The following is a 21,273-nucleotide window of genomic DNA, read 5'->3' as shown; positions in this document are numbered from 1 at the left end:
CCTGAGACAGAGATAGTACTTAATAAATGTTTCTAATTATAAAAATACACATGCTGGGCGCGTGGGTGGCTCAGTCGGTTAAGCGACTGCCTTCAGCTCAGGTCATGATCCCAGGGTCCTGGGATCGAGTCCCGCATCGGGCTCCCGGCTCAGCAGGAAGCCTGCTTCTCCCTCTCCCTCTGCCCCTGCTTGTGTTCCTGCTCTCGCTGTCTCTGTCTCTGTCAAATAAATAAATAAAATCTTTTAAAAAAAAATAAAATAAAAAAATAAAAATAAATAAATAAATAAAAATACACATGCTGCTTTGTCTTGCAATCACCATATATTTCATACATTATTCTGAAAGATATTTTGAAAACAAAAAATTATAACATTTTTATAGTTCTTGATAATAACAGCAGGAGTCAATCCAACATAGATATTCCAGATCAATGACTGTGCTTCACATTACAGTGACTCTGCCTACATTTCCGACTATCTATAGCAAAGACAAGTCATTTAAAATGAAATATTACTCCCTAACTCATCATGATAAGGATCTGAGAGGAAGAGGAGAGAAACAGAAAAATGAAGCCATTGATAAAACATTTAAAGTAACTATTACCCAGTAAATGAACTGGACAGGCAGTTGAAAATCAAAGACAAATTACTGTATTATGAAAATTTACTGCAGGACACCATAAATCATTACAACATTTCATTAGCCATTTCCGATAAGTAAATGATTATTTGACCCAGGATATCTCTTTAAATTGCCTGAATTTGCCTGTCTTTATTTGCCAAGGAAGGGTTATCTTAAGTGTATACAACTGGAATGACTTGGGATATAATTCATTTTACATAAAGGTATGCTTAATGGAATGTCACCTTGCAGAAGCTCCTACCTTTGAAATTTTGCTAAAGCTCAGCTTTCTAATGAAATAAAACATTTTTCTTTCCTAGGACATGCTAGTCCACCAATCTCAAATCTAATTTCCTCACACATCCAAAATAACTGTTAGTCCAATCTTTATGATCTATAATAACAAGCAAGAAAAAATGAGGAACACAAGAAACCTTGAAATACACAACTTCTAAAATAGCACATTTCAAGATTATAGTGTAAAAACTAAAAATACTATATTTTGAACAAGGAAAAAAGCAAGAGAGCTGTAATGCCAAATACTAGTACTTCCTAAAGCTCAAAGTGTGTGGACCTACCAATAATAATACTTCATAAGTGATACATATTCAACAGAACTAATCTTTAAATGCTCATTGGTAACTGTTTCCCAATTTTATAAATGAAGAAATGAAGCCCCTGGCATCACAAGAATATAAGATTAATTTATGTTTTATAATAACCATGTAATTAAAAATAAAACTTTACAAATATATCTTCTCACATTTTTCTAAAATATTTTTGAAAAAATCAATTGGTGTCTCTCCTACATGAAATGACATACATCTTGCCTTCCAGCCATCAGGCTAGTAGCTGTCAAACAAGACAAAGAAAAAAAACCATAGATGCTTCTATTGCCTCCCTGCAAATATCTTCATGTGCCGGCCAACTCAAAGTCCTACAAAAGTTAGCTAGGTGAGGGTTCTAGAGGGGAGAGGGGTGGGGGGATGGGTTAGCCTGGTGATGGGTATTAAAGAGGGCACGTACTGAATGGAGCACTGGGTGTTATATGCAAACAATGAATCATGGAACACTTCATCTAAAACTAATGATGTAATGTATGGTGATTAACATAACATAATTAAAAAAATTTAAAAAAAGAACTAGTTTAATTAAGAAAAAAAAACAATTTTCAAAAGGGAGTGTGCATAAGTCCCCCTAATTTTTTTAACATTTATAAAAACTGTTCTTATATCACTTTTTAAACACCAGATGCATATTCCTCTGTTAGTAATAAAAGTAAAATCAGTATCCTATTCTTCATCAAAAATCAGGAATGATCTTAAGAGATAAAAGGTTCTAGTACAACTACCCGGGGCAGTCAGCGGAGGGCAGGAGGAGGGGAGCAGCAGGGAGGATTTCTCATTCACCATGGAAAAATTAAAATAGTAGTCTGGGGCAAATATTTTTCCACAATTAATATCAGTATTAACTATTCATCAAATAAATTCATCTAGTTACCTAAGAATTCTAAATAATGATTCCTGGAAATAGTAGTAATAGCAGCAAAGAAAACTGATACAAAAATGACAACCTTAAAATGTAAACAATAATAATTACTGTAAACACTCAAAAATAAAAATTATATTCTTTATATGCATTATCTTATTTTTTCTCACAATAAACCTACAAGGTAGCTATGATTATTATCCCTGTTACAGATGAAGAATATAGAGCTGGAGAGATTAACTTGCTATTAAGTTTTAAAGATAAGTAGTATGCCCAATTGCATGCTCTCCATCACTTTGATGATACAGTCCTCATGCTTTAAAATCAGCTATACCAAGAAAACATTACTTAAGTATTTCTATAGCAAGTAATTGGTAATATTTTCTCTAAAATATTTTCAAGCCAAAATTGTCTCTTTTGAAGTGGAGTTTTGAAGTACCAATACACTATTTGTCCAAATAAAAATCATAACTGAAAGTCAAAATAAAGCCGCTGAGATCTGGCCTAATAGAGTTTTCAAAGTAACAGCTGAATTATAGATACACCTATATTATTTGTATAGAAATTATGCTACTTTGTGCATTATTGACCATAGGGTGTCTATGTGTGTGTTGTGTTTTTATCTTAAACATAAGGCCAAATCTAGTACAAACTACAGATTTGAGGCATTTATTATTGTTTAGTCTTATCACCTGATCTAATATGAGTTCTAATTTTATTTTTGAAACAAAATACAAAAATCTGCTATGATGCTATGACAGTTTATATTAGTACATTTCAAGTAAGTACATGAACTAAATAAAGTATTTCAAAACTAGGTTTAGTAAATTATTTTCAAACTTCCTTACATAATCTACTCTTAAGAGTTGACTGTATTTTAACAATTCAACAGTAGAAAATACTGTAAATTCCTTAGAAATGTCTTATAAAATAATATTTTGATAGCTTTCATTTTTTATTATGTTCAATTAGCCAACAGATAGTATATCATTATTTTTGATGTAGTGTTCAACAATTCATTAGTTGCCTGTAACCGCCAATGCTCATCACCACACATGCCCTCCTTAATATTTATCACCCAGTTTTCAAAGAAATATTCCATTTTTTTATGGAAATACTTTCCATAAAACCCCCTGAATAGTGAAACAGTTTCCAAGTGCTGTATGTTCCAATAGCTTCTACATACTTTAAAAATTGGTTTTATTTCTGCTAACCCTTAGTATATTATTTCAAGCAAATCTACACCTAAAAAAAGTAACATAATTCAAAAACCCAACTCACAACAGACACACACACTCACAAAAAACACATATATGCAAATGTAACCAATGTGTTGGTCTAGTGTTTTAATTATTTTTATTATTTATTTATTTGAGAGAGAGAAAGAGAGAACCTGAGTAGGGGGAGGAATAGAGGGAAAGGGAGAGAATCCCAAGCAGGCTCTGTCTTCAGCACAGAGACCAAGAGAGGCTTGATCCCAGGACCCATGAGATCATGACCTGAGCTGAAACCAAGAGTCAGACGCCCAACTGACTGAGCCAACCAGCTGTCCCTCTAGTGTTTTAATTATAAGGGACATCTCAAGTTACGAAGTCATTACACTTCAAAACAAATTCTTGGGACACCTGGGTGGCTGTTGTTAAACATCTGCCTTCGGCTCAGGTCATGATCCCAGAGTCCTGGGATCGAGTCCCGCATTGGGCTCCTTGCTCAGGGGCGAGCCTGCTTCTCCTCTGCCTGCTCTGCCTGTCGCTCTCCCTGCTCATGCTCTCTCTCTCTCTGACAAATAAATAAATAAAATCTTTAAAAAAAGCAAATTTTTAAATTTTATACACATGTATTTTAAGTGTATTTATTCATATGAAATGATTTCTTGGTAAGAAATATAGTGGTTCACTATGCAAAACACAAGATGAGTAATTTAGAAAATCTTATTCCCAAATACATATACAGATTAATTCGTGCCAATTGACTTTTGAAGTCAGTTCCACTTTACTTCCAAGATTTAGTAAAAATAATTTATTTAAAAACAAAAAGAATGAACCCTACTAATGATTATAGGACTTTCGGCATATTTCCATGATATAAACAAGTAGAGGTGTTACCTGTTGTGTATACTTCTGTATTTCATCCAGAACAAATTCTACTTCTTTTGAGGTTGTTAATGAAGCAAGATTTCCACTGAGATTATAGCAATAAAGTTTTGCATTGTCATAGCTTTCTCTACTGGAATTGATTCTAAGACAAGCATCACCAATATGATTCCATCCTTCTCCACAAAGATGAGCTAATAAAAAAAAATTATATCTTATTTTTAGATTACCAAAAGGCATGTGTATTTTTCAGTTATTTTAGAATTCTAAATACAATGTCTGTATTTGTTTAAATAACTTTCAATGATAAAAATTCTAAGGATATCAATACAATTTACTAAATAAAATTTATCTAATAGTTTGGTGAAGAATAAAAACAGAAGATCCTAATTTTTTCTTTAATTCTTAAGCATAATATAAGCTATGGCTATAAAATCTGTTAAAATGTATTGACTATCTGCTAGGTTTTCTAGTGTCTTGGCATATGGTATCTCAACTAATAAAATCAATACTATATTTATGTCTCCGGGTCCAATTTATATTATACAAGATCACTTAAAAGGAAAATAACCTGCACATAACCAAAGCAATTTCAAAGTTATTCCTCCTTTCCGTATCTAATTTCCATAGCCCAGGTGCACTATTTTGATATAAGCTGGGTTCTTTGATTCTTTAATTATTACTGTGGGGAGAGAAGTCTCATTTCTTTTATGTTTAATAAAGAAGCTATAATTTTTGCTTTCTAATGTTTATTTTTATACAGGTATTCAAGTCTTTCTAACATTTAAGCATACTATTCAATAACAGTGGTTTATCCTTAGAATACAAGTTGATCTTTAAAAAAGTGCCTATTTTCTAAAACACACATTTATAAATACATTATAAAGTTATGCTCTAGTATGTACTAGTTAATAAGGCAGTGCTTCATTAATACACTGTTCTATAAAGTCTAACTACATTTTAGTGTCCATACCCATTAAATGTATTGGTGCCTTTTGCCCCGACCTTTGGCTTTAGATGCAGTAGTGCAAAATTTCTGGAAATGTTCTAAAGCTGCAATTCTCAAACATTTTGGTCTCGAGATCTTTTTATTTCTTAAAAATTATTGAGGACCTCACAAATCTTTTCTTTATGCATTTTTTATCTATTGGCTTTGACCATATTAAAAATTAAAACTGACCATTTAAAAATATATTTATTTATTCACTTAAAATTATAATTTAAAAATTCATTACAAACACACTCTTCTAGCTTTTGGGGTGTCTTGCCCCTTTATGCTATATACAGGCCCAAATGAGACATGTCATCAAATTCTCTCCCTGAGAAAGAGAAGCTGACAATTCAAATCAGGCCACTGGCATCAAAAAATTAAGACAGACTGATGAATGAATAGGGGGATGGATAGATCAGGGATAAAGCAGAGCAAAATGTTCAGTGTAGAATCTGGGTGAGGGTATTGATTGGGTGGGTGTCCTCTCTAGGATTCTTTCCAGTTTTCTGTACATTTGAAAATTTTCATAATAAAATGTTTGGGGGAAAACATTACAACTTAAAATTAAAAGCAGATTTTATTTTAAAAGAATTATAGTCTTCAAAACAAAAAAATAGTGAAAAGTGTAACATTATTTTGCATTTTTGCAACTCTCTTTAATGTTGGTTTAATATAAGACAACTGTAGTCTCATATATGTCTCCAATCTATTGGAATCATATATTATGTAGACTTTGGAAAACTCCATAGTAAACCCATGAGAGAATCAGAATTTAAAAAGCAAATAATATCTTAGTATTACTAGTTTTGACCTCATGGACCCTCTGAAAGAGTCCATGAGCATGGGACTCCTGTTCTTTAATAACTGCTGCCCTACTGAATTGGGTACTATGAATAGTACCTAGAACATAGTAATACCTCAATAAAGTATAATTATCATTTAATAAGATTGTTTAAAACAACTTTATGTTCTTTTTCAGGCTATCCCTATAGCAATCTTCCTTGTCTTCTGGAATCCAAAGTACCTAATCACTTTAAGGAAACAAGGCGAAAGTTTTGTTTAATTATGGCTTTTGTGACCTTACTGAATCAAGGAAGGATTTAGATTACTTTTGCCTGTCTCATTTTTTTATGAGACAAAAACACCTGGTTGACAAATCACACAAATGAAAACAAATGCATGGGTCTTTGGGGCTAAAGTATACCACTGACCCGAATGTTTTGATGGTTTAGGCTTTGTAATACTGACCATCAACTCAAGCTTCAGAGTTAAATGGGGAGCAGTAAATTTTTAAAATGAGTTTAGTGAGATAAATTCAAATTGCCAAGTTTATATGAGATCAATGAAAAGATGCAATTCACAAATGTTCATGGAAAAGCACAACTCTGGATAGACAGGGTCCTCCATCTGGAGCATTCACTTCCTCAAACAAGCTGAGTGGAAAACAAACTACATATACCCAAGTTGCTGCTTAGTAAATATGAACATAGAACAAGGGGAATTAGTTTATAATGTAATTTTTATTGTATTTACTGTATGGTATTTATTATTCTCCAAAATAGCCTGGCCAAGTGGAGCCCTCATACCAAACTAACATTCTTTCCTGGGCAATGAGTAGATGGGTACTACCAAACGTGACTTCACTTATTTTTCCAAACTTCCACTGGCAATCAAATTCCCTTCTTATTGTAGCAATCATCCTTTAAATATATATATTCCTTTAGTCAAAGCTTATTTTGGTCCAAGATTTTTTTAAAAACATTTATTTATTTGACAGAGAGAGTGTGTGTGTGTACATGGGGTAAGAGGGGTAGAGGGAGAGGGAGAGAGAGAATCCTAAGCAGGCTCCATGCCCAGAGCTGAGCCTACATGGGGCTCTATCTCACGACCCTGAGATCATGACACTTAACCGACTGCACCACCAGGGGCCCTTTGGTCCAAAATTTTTAAAACAACTTTGTATTTTTACTGATCTACATGTTGATTTTAGAATTTAACATTTAGATATCAATATTACTTTCAAGTTTAGTGTCATCTCACTATTGCTTCTCAAAATCTAGAACTGCATTAATATTCTCTAATATTTTCAAAGTTAACACACATGCACAGATCACTGTTTAAAATTTTTAAAGGTCAGTATATAAACAAAACCCAAAATTTAAATATTCTAAAATCTGAATGGTATTTTAAGGGCATTCTAATTTTTATTTTATTACATGAACTTCTAAGCATGACATAAATCCTTTGATGGGATTTCCAAGGACTTTTTAGAATTACACAGGCACAGAAACTTTTCTTTGAAAAAATGTAACAAAACAAACAAAACCACTGGATAGACAAAGGCAAAAACTGAACACCCAGTTAGTAGTTACATCTGCCATTTTACAAGCCATGCAGCTTTGAGCAAGTTGCTTTACCAGTGTATGACTCAGTTTACCTGTATGACAAGAAGATGGAACTGGTTAAATACCTACATTATTCTTCTATTTTCTGATTTTACCTTTTATATTTAAAAGGAAGAGTACTTAGAGTCTACTAAGAAGAGTATTATATGTAAAAAATAAATTGAAATTGCTTTTCAAAATGGGCTTTTCTCTGGTTTACATAACTTAGATTCTCATTAAATCATATAAAACTTATTACAAAGATTGTAATTTATAATAAAAAAGTAGTCAGTAAAAAATAGTTCCCAGAATTTCAAAGATAAAGGGCACTTAAAAACAAAACAAATAGGTTGAAATGTTAACATTCATTAAATCTGGATATTAGTCTGAGTGCTTATTATTTTCTGTTTTTAAGATATAATCACTAGTATAATAAATACAAGAAATCCTGAACATCTTAAAAGAATTGGAAGCAAACATACAAATTTTCTTATAGAAACAATGCTATTATTACTCCAATATTATTGTTTATTTGCTACTGATTTAATTTTATAAACTGGAATGTTCTTACTAAATGCTCTTTACTATAACGGTATTCATCTGTGGACTATAAAATTCATTTACCAAATTGAAATCTTTACCTGGTAAAGCCTGGCATTCTTGTTGTCGCTGATCCCACTGGCAATTCAAGTTTAGTGAACAGCTTTTACAGCTGGTAAGTTTGTTACAAATCTGCTCATTTCTCACATGACATTTGGTGTAGTTTTTCACAGACTAGAAAGTTAAAAGATAAAGCATGTTATTTTTTACCTTTGTATAGCAATAATTCTTAAACTACATTGTATATATAAATCACCAGATGAATTTTAAAGTTCAGATTTCTAACCCCAAATCCAGTTCTACTGAATCAGAATCTCTTTTACTCATTTCTTTAAACTGTAGTTGTTGGAACTACAATATGTGTTTATTGGAAAGAATGTACAAATTCGGCAATTTGAAACAGAAACCATCTAATGAAGATCTTTTCTATTGAATCTGATAATAGGCTTCCAACTCAACAAATAAAGCCAATGTAGAGTCATTTCTCTTCATGATCACATGAAAGAATTCTAGTCCTAATAAAACGATCTTGCAAACCCCTAGAAATGAAGTAGAAATGGTAAGTAGTAAAAAGTAAAGAGATACTTTATCAAAATCAAATACAATCTAAAAAGATAAATTATTTTTGTGATAACTCTAATTTTATTTCCACAGACACTAAATAATCATTTTGGTTAATTGACATTTCTCCTGTATTTGTCCCATTTCCTTTATGGTGGTTGCAAAGAAGCCACAGAAGTCAGACTTTGATCAATCCTACCATACAACATAACCATATGCCAACTAAATTCCAGTCTTAAGAGATTAAAGATTAAAGGTCAAAAAAAAAAAGGAAAAAAATAGGCAACATAGGAACTTTGGTGGGAGTTCCTTATATACATCAAGGTTCAGATATTTCATATGATGTCATCAATATCTATGATAAAAATTTTTGGCTCAATTCTTTCCATGACTCTTGAGAAAAAAAAAAAGAACTTAATGCTGAACGCTTAGCCCCACTTCAATCTTCTTTTTTCTCTATAGATACAGATGCTTAACTCAGGCTTTAATTAAGGGAGTTAAATATTTGTTTTCAGTCAATAAAGTTAACAGTTAAAATTTAGTTACACCTATCCCACATATAAAAATGGTTGAAGCAACTTTTAACCTCTTAGATAATTTAAATATTTTTTTATAAACTACTGTATTTTTTATTTTTTTATAAACTACTATACTTTCCCACATAAAATACTTTGCAATCACCTCAATTCCAAAGATGTTTATTTCTTTAGAGCAACTTACATATACTATAAGGTAACAGATAAAAAGTAGAAAGATACTAATGTTTGTCTCTATTCACCCTAAAAAAATCAGAAAAGATACATTTTTTAAATCTCAATTACTTTGTGACTCTTATTCAATCACCACATTTTCATTCAGAACATTTTTACTTATTGTTACTTTTTCTAATTTGTAGCTTTCTGTCTTCATATAGAATATAAATCTTAGCATTACTCTATGTAATAGAGTATACTCCAAACATTCGTCAGCTAACTGAAAAGGAATAAATTTACTTGAATCATCCGATAAATAGAATAACCCGTAAAAATGACAGGAGAATGGCTAAACAACTTGTTAGGATAAAAGAAAGAAGAACAGTTTTAATGCCAGTCTTTAGACTAACAATGACGTCATTAGAGTCGCCATCCAAATAACTCCACTGCTCTTCATTACAAACAGTAAAGTCGTTTATTGACACTGAATCAGTACAATAGATGAAATTATATTTCAATCCCACACAGGGATCAATGATGAAAGAAAGCTGACTGTTATTCCGAAACATGGCTGATATTTTTTGGCCTAATGAACCAGGTAAGTAAGCAGGTTATTTGAGCTGTTAGAACACAAAATATGCAACTTGGGGTAAATTCGACTAAATAACAAAATAGGGTATCAATGGACATCATTTACACTAAAATCTCACAGACCTTTCTGTAACCATTAGCGTTTAGTTGAGCTTAATCACCAGACATTCTGATGAAACCATCTAAAAGACATTACATCAAAGTCTAAATTACAAGTGAGTACCATCTGCTCACTTACACCATCTCACCCAGTGCCTTCCTTATTAACACATCATTATAAAAAATAAAATATAGAGTATAAGGTCACTTTATAAAATGAATCCTTGATAGCAATTTACATAACACAATTTTTGAGGTACGCATATTTTCATTTAGTATAAATGTCTAAACACAATGTCTAAACTCAGGGTTATCCAACAAAGCTTTAAACACAATCTACTTATAATTGTTATTTAATAACACTATTCATTTTACTCCCTTATTCCCATGCTTTATTTTACTTAACTCCTATTTCCACATTATTCATTAAAATAACCCCCATTAGATAAATATTAATGCAAATATAAAAAAAGTAATTCAAATTTTAAAGCAGAGTCATGTCCTATTAATGTTAAAACTCATATAAAATTAAAGTATATCTGTTATTAAAGCAACTTATATCGCCAGAAAGTATATACCAACACAATATGTATGAAAGCAAAGGTTTCAATCTGATGAGTCAATAACTGAAAAATTTCCTCCATTTTAAGTTTTGAGTATTATTTTAGTGCAGAACCATAAAACAAATATTTTGAAATATGACTGTTTACCGAAGAAAATTTTTGATACAATAAAAATTTTTTACTTAGTTTTCAAACTCCCTTTTCTTTACCTTTTACCTCCACATAGTAATCTTAAAAAACAAGTACTTTCGGTGATTAATACAAATTCAAAAAAAGAAATAATGTATGTTACATTTAGTTGAAAATATGTAAGCACATCATTTAGTTGTTTAAGCTATTGCTCAGTAAGAGAATGTTTGGTCCTACTACAGTTTTTAATCCTTTTAATGCTATACTTACTAATGCTTTCTGAAATTTTTTTCAAATTGTTGACATCTTGAAAACATGGGATATTTTGATACTACCCACTTAAAAGGTTAATTTTGCTGCTCTTAATCCATTTTCATCTACCATAAATATTAATTTGTAATTTCTTTTAATTGTCTACCTAGAATAAGGTCTCTCAAACTTAACACTTGACATTTTGAGGCAGACACTTGTTTTTTGTGGGACCCTTAATGCATTACGCAATGCTAACAGCATCCCTGGCCTCTTCTAGATGCCAGGAGCAGCCCCATAGTTGTGACGACCAGAAAGGTCGACACACGTTGCCAAATGTCCCTTGAGGCACAAAACTGCCTCTGGTTGAGAACCACTGATGGACAGAGATAAAGGGAAACTGCCACTGCCAACCTCAGGTTAAACTTACACACAAAGCATGTAAACAAAACATCAGGCCACACCACTACCGTGCATGTGCATGTCTGACCAGAACCCCATGGAAACCATTCTGATGCTTATCTATATAATGTGTCTATCAGCCCAGAAGACTACATTCACAGTTACAGTCATTTTTAAAGGACATGGGAGGAAGTAAAAGTTACTGGAATCTAGACTGAGGAAGCTGAGCAAGAAACTGGAGAGAACTTACAACACAGGGAGGGACTCCCTCCGTATCTTCTAAGTGTCTCGATGTGTAAAGTGCTCTCTGTACAAGGGCACGAGATGGTAAGCTAATGATCGGACCACAGCACCGATGGCCCACGGATACTCACCACGCTGCAGTTGCTGGTTGCGGAGATGCATTTCTTGTCATCACACCACTGGCACCCATTGCTATTGGCAGCACAGCTGGCACAGTCCGCGTATCTGTAACATCGGGCAGGGGGGGGGGGGGGGGGGGGGGGGGGGGGGGGGGCATGAACGTGTCGGGGTGAGAAAGGCAACGTCACGCTTCTTAGTTCACACATTTTTAACATCTGTTTAAGAATCACTGAGACTTTTTACACCATAAATACGACAAACAATATCATAACAACATCTTCAATATGAAGTTAACTTCATATTGAATTGGCATTGTGTTTGCAGGTTTTGAGACACCTTCTACCCTCATTTTACTTATTCAATCTACCAGCAACCTACTGCCATTTAAAATTTATCCAGTATGGTGGGGGGGGGGGGGAAGACTTATAGTTTTTTACTAAAAAAAAAGCATTACTGCACATCTAAAAGAAACATTAAAACAAATACTCATTGGTTATCATTCTTCATAAAGATATTTAGAGACATCTGAAGTTATCATAGACTAGCAAAACTTGAAAATACATCGTTAATTGTAGCGTACAAAAATGCATAAAACCCCCACCCATTTAAAGAAAATTGAAGAATTTTTATCCAAATCATTCACTCATAAATAAATATTTACTAGCAATTTTTCATGTTTGGTTTACTTACTCAATACTTCATAATAAGTATTAAACTAAAACATTAGTCATCAAAATTCTAGAAAATCTTTTAACTCTGAGGTTCGCTTGGCAATATTAAAGAAAGAAAAATCTACCAAATGCAGAATAAATTATTTCATTGTATTTCTTAGAAACACAGTATTTCTTAGAGTATACTTTAAAGCATTTTTTCTTATATAGGAAAATAGTTCATATATATCTATATATGTATATGACTATATTACACATAAAATATTAATATGCATAATATTACATATAGAATTAAAAAGAGAAAACAAAAAATAGCTAATAAAAATGGTAAATTATTAATCACTGCTAAGTTCAAACATTAGAATTCCTAATTAGAGGATTATGAATTTTTAATTTCTAAAGGCTATACTAAGGTAAATCTTAAAAGCAAAATGTATTACTACTTCTAGCCACGTACAGAAGCTTTATGCCAGAGAGGGAGAAAAAAAGAAAAACTACCTGTTTTAGGAGGGCACTTTGCTCTAAGGATATTATTAGTATGCCCAGATTCCCAAGATTCACAGTGATTTTTATTCCAAATACATTTTATTCCTGGACCAGCATTCTTACAAAGTTCTTCATCTCTGAAAGCCTTGCAATTTGGAGGCTTGTAAACAAGGATATCATTAAGGAGCACACTAGAAAATCCTCCAAATATATACATGGACCTATTAAAAAAAAAAAAAACAAGAATCTTAAAGAAACAATATTAAGAAAAGCCTAACATATTAGCTTTAAAAATAAGTTTAAATACATTTTATCAAGTTAGTAAACAATTTTTTAGAAATAGAAAGTACCTGTACATGGATAAGAAGATACACTTTAGAACAGCTATCTAGAATTACAATTTCTGAATATTGACAATGAATATAGATATTAGATAGTCTGTGTTTCAGTATTTTACTATCCTCTTATGAAATAAATCAAGAGTAAAATATCAAAAATATCTTCAAAACTTCAATTTGGAAAGAAAAGTCCAGAAATTTGTTAAATTAATTCAATTACCAGTGCCAAAGAAGTCTGACATGCCCTAAAAGAGCATAGTTTTTATTTCTAACAATATTATTAATAAGTGGAAAAGATCAGAAAATGTTTCAATATTATCTTTTATTATTTAAAAAGAGAAAGTCAACCAACACAGTATTGCAACAAAGAAGCCTAGAGGTTTTATGTATAAACTCTGAATTTCATTTATACTGTTTTGAAAGCTAACTGATATCAATTACAGTTTCATTGTGGTTAACTTCTACCTGCTTTGTGTATCACTTTGAAGAATTTTTACATAATTAGAATAAAGTGGTGATAAAATAAACTTATAAAAATGTCATTATGAATTATAAATTTAAAGCTAATGAATGAGCTATTGTTTCCTGCCACATTACCAAAATTTGCTATAGAAATAGAAAAATGAGGGCGCTTGGGTGGTTCAGTCAGTTAAGCATCTGCCTTTGGCTCAGGTCATGAACCCAGGGTGCTGGGTTCGAGTCCCACTTCAGGCTCCCTGCTCAGCGGGGAGTCTGCTTCTCCCTCTACCTCTCCCCCCTTCTCATGATCTCTCTCTCTCTCACTTTCTCTCTCTTTAATAAATAAATAAAATCTTTAAAAAAAAATAGAAAAATGATACTAACTTAAAGGAACAAGGTAACTTAATGATCATTCCATCCAAAATCCCAAGGGATATAAAGATATTAAAGTCGAGAGGTTAAGGGATTGTCAAAAATCACATGGTTAATGACAGAACTAAAATGAGAATCTAATTCTTCTCACTTTCCTTGTTCTCCTTGATAGAAATATGGGCTAGCCTATCTATCATTTCAGTTTGATCTTTTTTAAAGAAGTCATTCATTGATCTCTACAAAAAGAAAAGAAAGCAGATCTCTACAAAAAGAAAAGAAAAGAATGATTTTTTTTTAAGTATTTTAGTTTTATCTCAGCACTCTGACTGCTCCTCTTTCTCTTAAATATATTTGAACACAAAAGAATGAAGGATATGGTTAACGAACCAAAATGTATTCCACGGTAGACTAGGTATACCCAATGCCATTAAGTACAAATGATAATTTTCAAAAAGAGTAACAGAATATGTGGATAGGATGACTGACAAATGTACGTTTTTTACCCATTAATAACAACCGCAGAGTGTCCAAATCTGTTGACATCTCTATGAAGATTTGGTTTCGGTAATATTTTCCATTCATCACAAGCTAGAAAAAAGAGAACAGCAACAAAAAATGAAATAAAACAAATTAAGACAAATACTATAAAACCATCTTTGGTCAAATTAAAGATACATTAAAATTAGGAAGTCTTTCATTAACTTGCCATGACCTACAATTTAGTATCATTACTCAACTGGCATCATTCTTTTTTTTTTTTTAAGATTTTATGTATTTATTTGACAGAGAGAGACACAGCAAGAGAGGGAACACAAGCAGGGGGAGTGGGAGAGGGAGAAGCAGGCTCCCCATGGAGCAGAGAGCCCAATGAGGGGCTCGATCCCAGGACCCTGGGATCATGACCTGAGCCGAAGGCAGACGCTTAACAACTGAACCACCCAGGCGCCCCTCAACTGGCATCATTCCTAAAATAAAAATAACTTCTGCATAAAATTCCCACAAATAAATGTAAGTATATGAGAATAATGAAAATGAAAAAAATATATAGGTGTATAGTTTATGTTGGAGGATAATTCCAACATATCTTTATTAAATAAATCAAGGCTCATATCTTTATTATTTTTATTAAATAAGTATCTTTATTAAATAAATCAAGGCTCATATAGTAAATTGCATGAACGCCAATACTGGGCAAACCTGTTAGAAAATTAAATTACTAAACCAAATTTTACATGCATGCTTATGAAATTAAATGGAATATTTAATATTCAGTGAAATAATGCCTAAAAATAGAATCACTGAAATAAAATATTTAAATCATTTTAATGATCTGACACTTCAAAATAATAGAGTTCATTTTATGTAAAAGAGAATGGACTTCAATTGCAAAAATCTAGAAAAAATAAAAAACCTAAATAATTCATGAGCTATGTAAAAAATATGGAAAGAAAAATGGTAATAGAAAACTGGGTATTAAAGAGGGTACGTATTGAATGGAGCACTGGGTGTTACACGCAAACAACGAATCATGGAACACTACATCAAAAACTAATGATGTAATGTATGGTGATTAACATAAGAAAAGAAAAGAAAACCGTGTATCATTTCAATATAACCTAGCCTCGAAATTGACACGTATACTAACATAGATTTTGAGATGACAAGTGATTCAATTTTCAGTAACTAGGGACATTCTCAGGACAGTGTTTTAAATTTCATCTTCTTAAACATGCCGTATCTAAAGAAGGCAGTGGTATTTAATAAAAACACAGGGAAGTAACAAGATTTTAAAAACAAATTTTATTTTTAGGTAGTTTAGAAGCCCTTTGGGAACAAGAAAATAATCTAAAATACAGTTAGTTGTACAAGTTAAAGTTGTAATAAATTACTGTTTTCCCATTTATGTAATTATAATGATAGTAATAAAATAACAATTTGGTTTTAATTCAATATCATTACTAATGAAGATCAAAGAAATTACAAAAACCAAAATCATAGTTTAGAAAATGAAATTAGAAAACAGCAATAAAATACATCTTGAATTGTATCTCCTAAAGTCTATTCCAAAGAACACAAATCCCCCCAAAAGAGGTTATTCCTATCTCTCTCCTTAGTTCACAAAATATATCTGCCTACTAAATACTCTCAAAAGAGAGAGTACAGATGTATAGAAGCCTAACTATATCTAACCCAGTGCTCCCAATATTTTATCCGCAGAAGCACTTTTCATGTCATACTTTTCACATTAACATTTCTAAGAGCCAATGCTCTGAATATCACATTTTGGGAAATACTATGAAAGAGGGCTATACATAGGATTAACAGTCTGGTCAATTTTACATGTTACAGTTCATGAAAGAAGTATGTTTACATGTGTATAGTACTATAAAGCTTCCAAAGTGCATTCATCTACATAATCTAAAATGGTCTTTGTAAGAATCCAATGAAGTTGATTGAGCAGGTATTACCATATGTTGAAAATGAAAAATTAGAGGCACCTGGGTGGCTCAGTCGTTAAGTGTCTGCCTTTGGCATAGGTCATGATCCCAGGGTTCTGGGTTCGAGCCCCACATCGGGCTCCCTGCTCAGCGGGGAGCCTGCTTCTCTCTCTCCCTCTGCTGCACCCCCTGCTTGTGCTCTCTCTGTCTCTGTCTCCCTCCCTCTCTCTCTGTCAAATAAATAAGTAAAATCTTAAAAAAAAAAAAAAAGAAAGAAAATGAAAAATTAGATCTAGGAGAAGTTAAGCAATTTGCTTAGGGCTCATTTGATTACCTTTGTTTTTCTATAAATTATGTTTATAAATATTTGATACTTAAAAGTATATGTGTAGCAGACTCTGAGAGATTACTCCCATGTGGAGAGAAAGGGTGACCTGTAAAAGACACAGGCTTTGAAAAAGAAAGAGATGGAAATGTTAGAGACAGTAAATAAGTTAGGGCAGATAGATTTCAATCATTCCACCCAACCCCAACACACACAAACACACACACACACAGGGCCAGTGATTTACAAACTGTGTTGTTTGTAGTATTCCAACAACAGAATTAGAAACCTGAATATGCTTCAAAGAAATGAAACAGAAAAAAGTCAGATGAAAGAGTAAGACTGCCAGATAACAATTTGTTACAAAAATCTCCAAAGAAGAATCTTTAAGAGCATTTGGGGGCAATCTGGAGTCCAGAAAAGAAAGTGACCCAACAATCTGAGCTAACCTAGGACTAAAAGGTAAGTAATTTGGCCCAGCATCCAACACAAACCAGGCAGAAGGAAAGCAGATTTTCCAAATGAGAACCATAGAAATGCTCAGAAAAACTAAGGAGTTGGAAAAAAAGAGAGCTAAGAATAAAGACAAGCATTAACTAAAAATTTGGCTTCCTGAAGATTTTTCTAACTCCATAAGCCAATTTCTTTTGGTAAATGATGAAATTTTTTCAGCGCACAGAACAGCCTCAAAAATGGCATTACAAACACCTATGTACCACTAACCAGATCTGTCAAACCTAGTACTTGACCATGTTTACTACAGATTTTTTAAAGAAATAACTTATTACAGATGTAACTTAGGCTCCCTGTGTACTCCCATTCCAATTCAAGCTTCTTTAGTTCTTCCTTCTTTGGATGCAACTACTATTCTGTATTTGCTTATCAATGTTTCTATATATATGATACATATATAGTAATTTTTGTAGGCAGGAAAGCTTTGTATTAATACAAATGTTTATTATATTATACAATATGGATCCCTCTGAAACTTGTTTAATTTCAACCCATTAGTTTTTGCTTTTTGTTCTCTTCATTTTAACCATTTTTATGTGTGCAGTTCAATGACATTAAGTACATTCACGTTTTGGAAACATCACAACCATCCATCTCAGCACTTTCTTATTTTGCAAAACTGAAATTCTGTACCTGTTAAACAATAATTCCCCATTCCCCTCTCTCCCAGCCCCTGCCAATCACCATTTTACTTTTCTGTCTATAAATTTGACTATTTTAAGTACCTCGGATGAATGAAATCACATTATTAGTCCTTTAGTCTTTGACTTATTTCCCTTACCAAGTCTTTAAGGCTCATCCATGTTGTACCATGTGTCAGAATTCCACCCTTTTTAAGCCTGAACAATATTCCATTGTACATATATACCCCATTTTGTTTACTAATTCATCCATCAATGGACACCTGGGTTGCTTCTAATTTTGGCTAATGTGAATAATGCTGCTATGAACATGGGGACACAAATATCTATTCTTGTACCTGCTTTCAATTCTTTTGGGTATATACCCGAAGTGGAATTCCTGGATTATATGGTTAAGTATTGTTTAAATTTTTGAGGAACATCCATACTCTTTTCCATTACAGCTGTACCATTTTACTTGATTCCATCAAGGAGTGCACAAGGGTTCCAGTTTCTCTACATCCTTACTTACACTTGTTATTTTCTATTTCCTGATAATATCCATCCTAATGGATGTGAAGTAGTATCTCAATGTGGTTTTGATCTGCATTTTCCAAATGATTTGTCATGTTGAGCATCTTTTTGTGTCCTTATTGGCCATTTATGTATCTTCTTTGGAGAAATGTCTATTAAACAACCCATTTAGACTTATTCACATATGTGGTGCTATGTTTTCATTTTAATCATGTTACAGCATTCCATATTATGATTTTACCAAAACACATCTATCCTTTTAAAGGTCATTTAGACTTTTTTAAGGTTTTTCCTAACACAAGTCATGTTGGTTTGTTCACTGTTACACACATCTTTTGCAAGTTTTGAGAGTTTCTCCAGGTGGATTTCTAAAAGGAAAATTACTAGGTTTAATGAAAGACACAGTTCAATTTTACTAGATTTCACCAATTTGCTCCCCGAAGTAGTTGCACTGACTTAAATTCACACTAGCCATGCATGACGGCTCTTATTTCGCATCCTCTCCATTATGTAGCTCTCTCAGACTTTTAAATTTTTACCAATCTGACGAATGTTGTTTTGTTTTGTTTTTTTCTAGTTACTGGTAACCTTGCCCATTTTTTGATTTTTGTTTTTTGTCTTTTTTAACAAAGATTTTATTTTTTTTATTTTATTTTTTTTTAAAGATTTTATTTATTTTTTGACAGAGAGAGAGACAGCAAGAGAGGGAACACAAGCAGGGGGAGTGGGAGAGGGAGAAGCAAGCTTCCCGCTGAGCAAGGAGCCCAATGTGGGGCTCGATCCCAGGACCCTGGGATCATGACTTGAGCTGAAGGCAGACGCTTAAGGACTGAGCCACCCAGGCGCCCCAAAGATTTTATTTTTAAGTAATCACTACACCCAATGTGGGGCTCGAACTTACAATCCCAAGTGCTCTTCTGACTGAACCAGCCAGGTGCCCCCAGAATTTGAGTTTTTTGATAATTTTAAGAAATTTTTATTAAATGTCCTAAATATCAATCCTTTGCTAATTATATGCATTAACACATATTCTCCTATGCTGTGATTTGCCTTTTCATGTAGTTTATGGAGTATTATTTTACAAAAGTTTGTACAGAAACCTGATCAAACTTATCATTTTCTTCATGACTTATTCTTTTTATTCTTAACTCAAGATTTTAAAGATAATCTCCAATATTCTTCTAAAGGATGGCTTTAACCATTTTGATCTTCAATCCATTTGGAACTTATTTTTGCATCTATTCCAGGGATCTAATTTAATTTTTCCCATATATAGTATTTCCCAGATCTTTCTGTGTATTACCATATACAAATCTTCCCAGGACCATTATTTTAATATTTATGCCTGACCCACGAATTTGTGCCTCACTTGGTTTCTGTACTGCTTTGGTATATTCTTACTTTGCTTGTTTTTAACCAAAGATATGTATGTGCAAAGTTTAGAAGTCAAATTATCCCACAAGATTTATCACAAAAAAACTCTCCTGCTCCCTATCATCCCAATGCTTACTCCTGAATCACAGAGGTAAGCACTTTGAATTCTAAAATAAAAAACTAGAAGAAGCTTGTTTTTGTATTTATCTCCTTATTCTAAATGGCATACTTAGTTCTTAGGTTCAGATAATATCTCTGACTTTCTCTTTAAAAGATGAAGATTTGGGGTGCCTTTTTTTAAAATAAATAAATAAATAAATAATAAAAGATGAAGATTTAACTCTTATGCAGACATACACACACAACTTCCCTTCCTTCCATCCTCATGTACTTATAATTTTGTTCAGGCCAATATGCAGTATTTACTATATATTATTCTATATGCAGATGAGCCACATAGCATATTATAATTCTTTTTATCCTTGAACAAATTTTTATTTTCCCGGCAAATCTTTTTTTTTTTTTTTCTTAGGTTTCTACAGAGCAGCTGTTAATTCATCCCTGACTCTTTACCAAATGTATACACCTTTTTGCAGTATTTTCTAACATATCAATATATCCAGCAGTTTCATTTACTTCTTGAAGACATCCCTACTAAAACTCCATCTTTCTTCTTCAATACAAACTTGTCTCTAGACCTGCTGCAGCATCCTAAGGATTCTCTGCACATCTCCTATTATTTACTCTATTTCTTGGATTTTAATTTTTATCAATTTGTATTTGTTTATGTAATCAAATATATCAGTAGGAGACATAATTCTACAGCTGCCAGAGAGAGTGTACATTAGAAGTAGATTTTTGAGAGGTTGCAATTCTGAAAGTGACTATTCCACTTTATATGATTATTTGATTGGGCTTAGAACTCTAACTTTGAAAACATTTTCAGATATTGAAGGTATTACTCTGCAATCTTCTGGCTCCTGGTTTTGCTTTTGCAAGGTCCTATCCTATTTCTTTTCTCTACATATAAGCTCTTAGGGTCTTCTTTCTATCTCCACTTTTCATGATGGATTTTGCTACGAGTCTCTTCTGGGGCTTAGTGAAATCTTTTATTCTGAAAATTCATATACTTCAAGCCCAGATATTTTTCTTGAATTATTCATTTGATAATTTCTTCCTCACCTAAAATTTTCTGTTCTTTTTTTTGGCCACTCCTATTACTCAGACAGCAAATTTTCTGGAATAATCATCTAAATTTCATACCTTTTATCCTATTTTACATCTGTCCTTTGTTCATAATACTTTTGGAACATATT

At 32.5% G+C, this 21,273-nt stretch overlaps 1 protein-coding gene across 1 annotated transcript in view; it reads right to left on the bottom strand.

Moving 5' to 3' along the window:
• ATRNL1 (attractin like 1) overlaps positions 1–21,273 on the bottom strand; it is a 796,918-nt gene that overhangs the window by 619,354 nt on the left and 156,291 nt on the right. The window contains exons 11-15 of the mRNA XM_035029745.1: positions 14,657–14,741; positions 12,991–13,205; positions 11,839–11,951; positions 8,220–8,352; positions 4,216–4,397 (exon numbers count right to left, since the gene is read on the bottom strand). Of these exons, the coding sequence (XP_034885636.1) occupies positions 4,216–4,397; positions 8,220–8,352; positions 11,839–11,951; positions 12,991–13,205; positions 14,657–14,741 (728 nt within the window). The remainder of the gene's footprint in view (positions 1–4,215; positions 4,398–8,219; positions 8,353–11,838; positions 11,952–12,990; positions 13,206–14,656; positions 14,742–21,273) is intronic.

The sequence above is a fragment of the Mirounga leonina genome, unplaced genomic scaffold (assembly GCF_011800145.1).
Source record: "Mirounga leonina isolate KUSES-001 unplaced genomic scaffold, KU_Mleo_1.0 Mir_114, whole genome shotgun sequence".
NCBI lineage: Eukaryota > Metazoa > Chordata > Mammalia > Carnivora > Phocidae > Mirounga > Mirounga leonina.
Note: the sequence above shows the minus strand (reverse complement) of the source record. Positions and strands in the feature narration are given on the sequence as shown.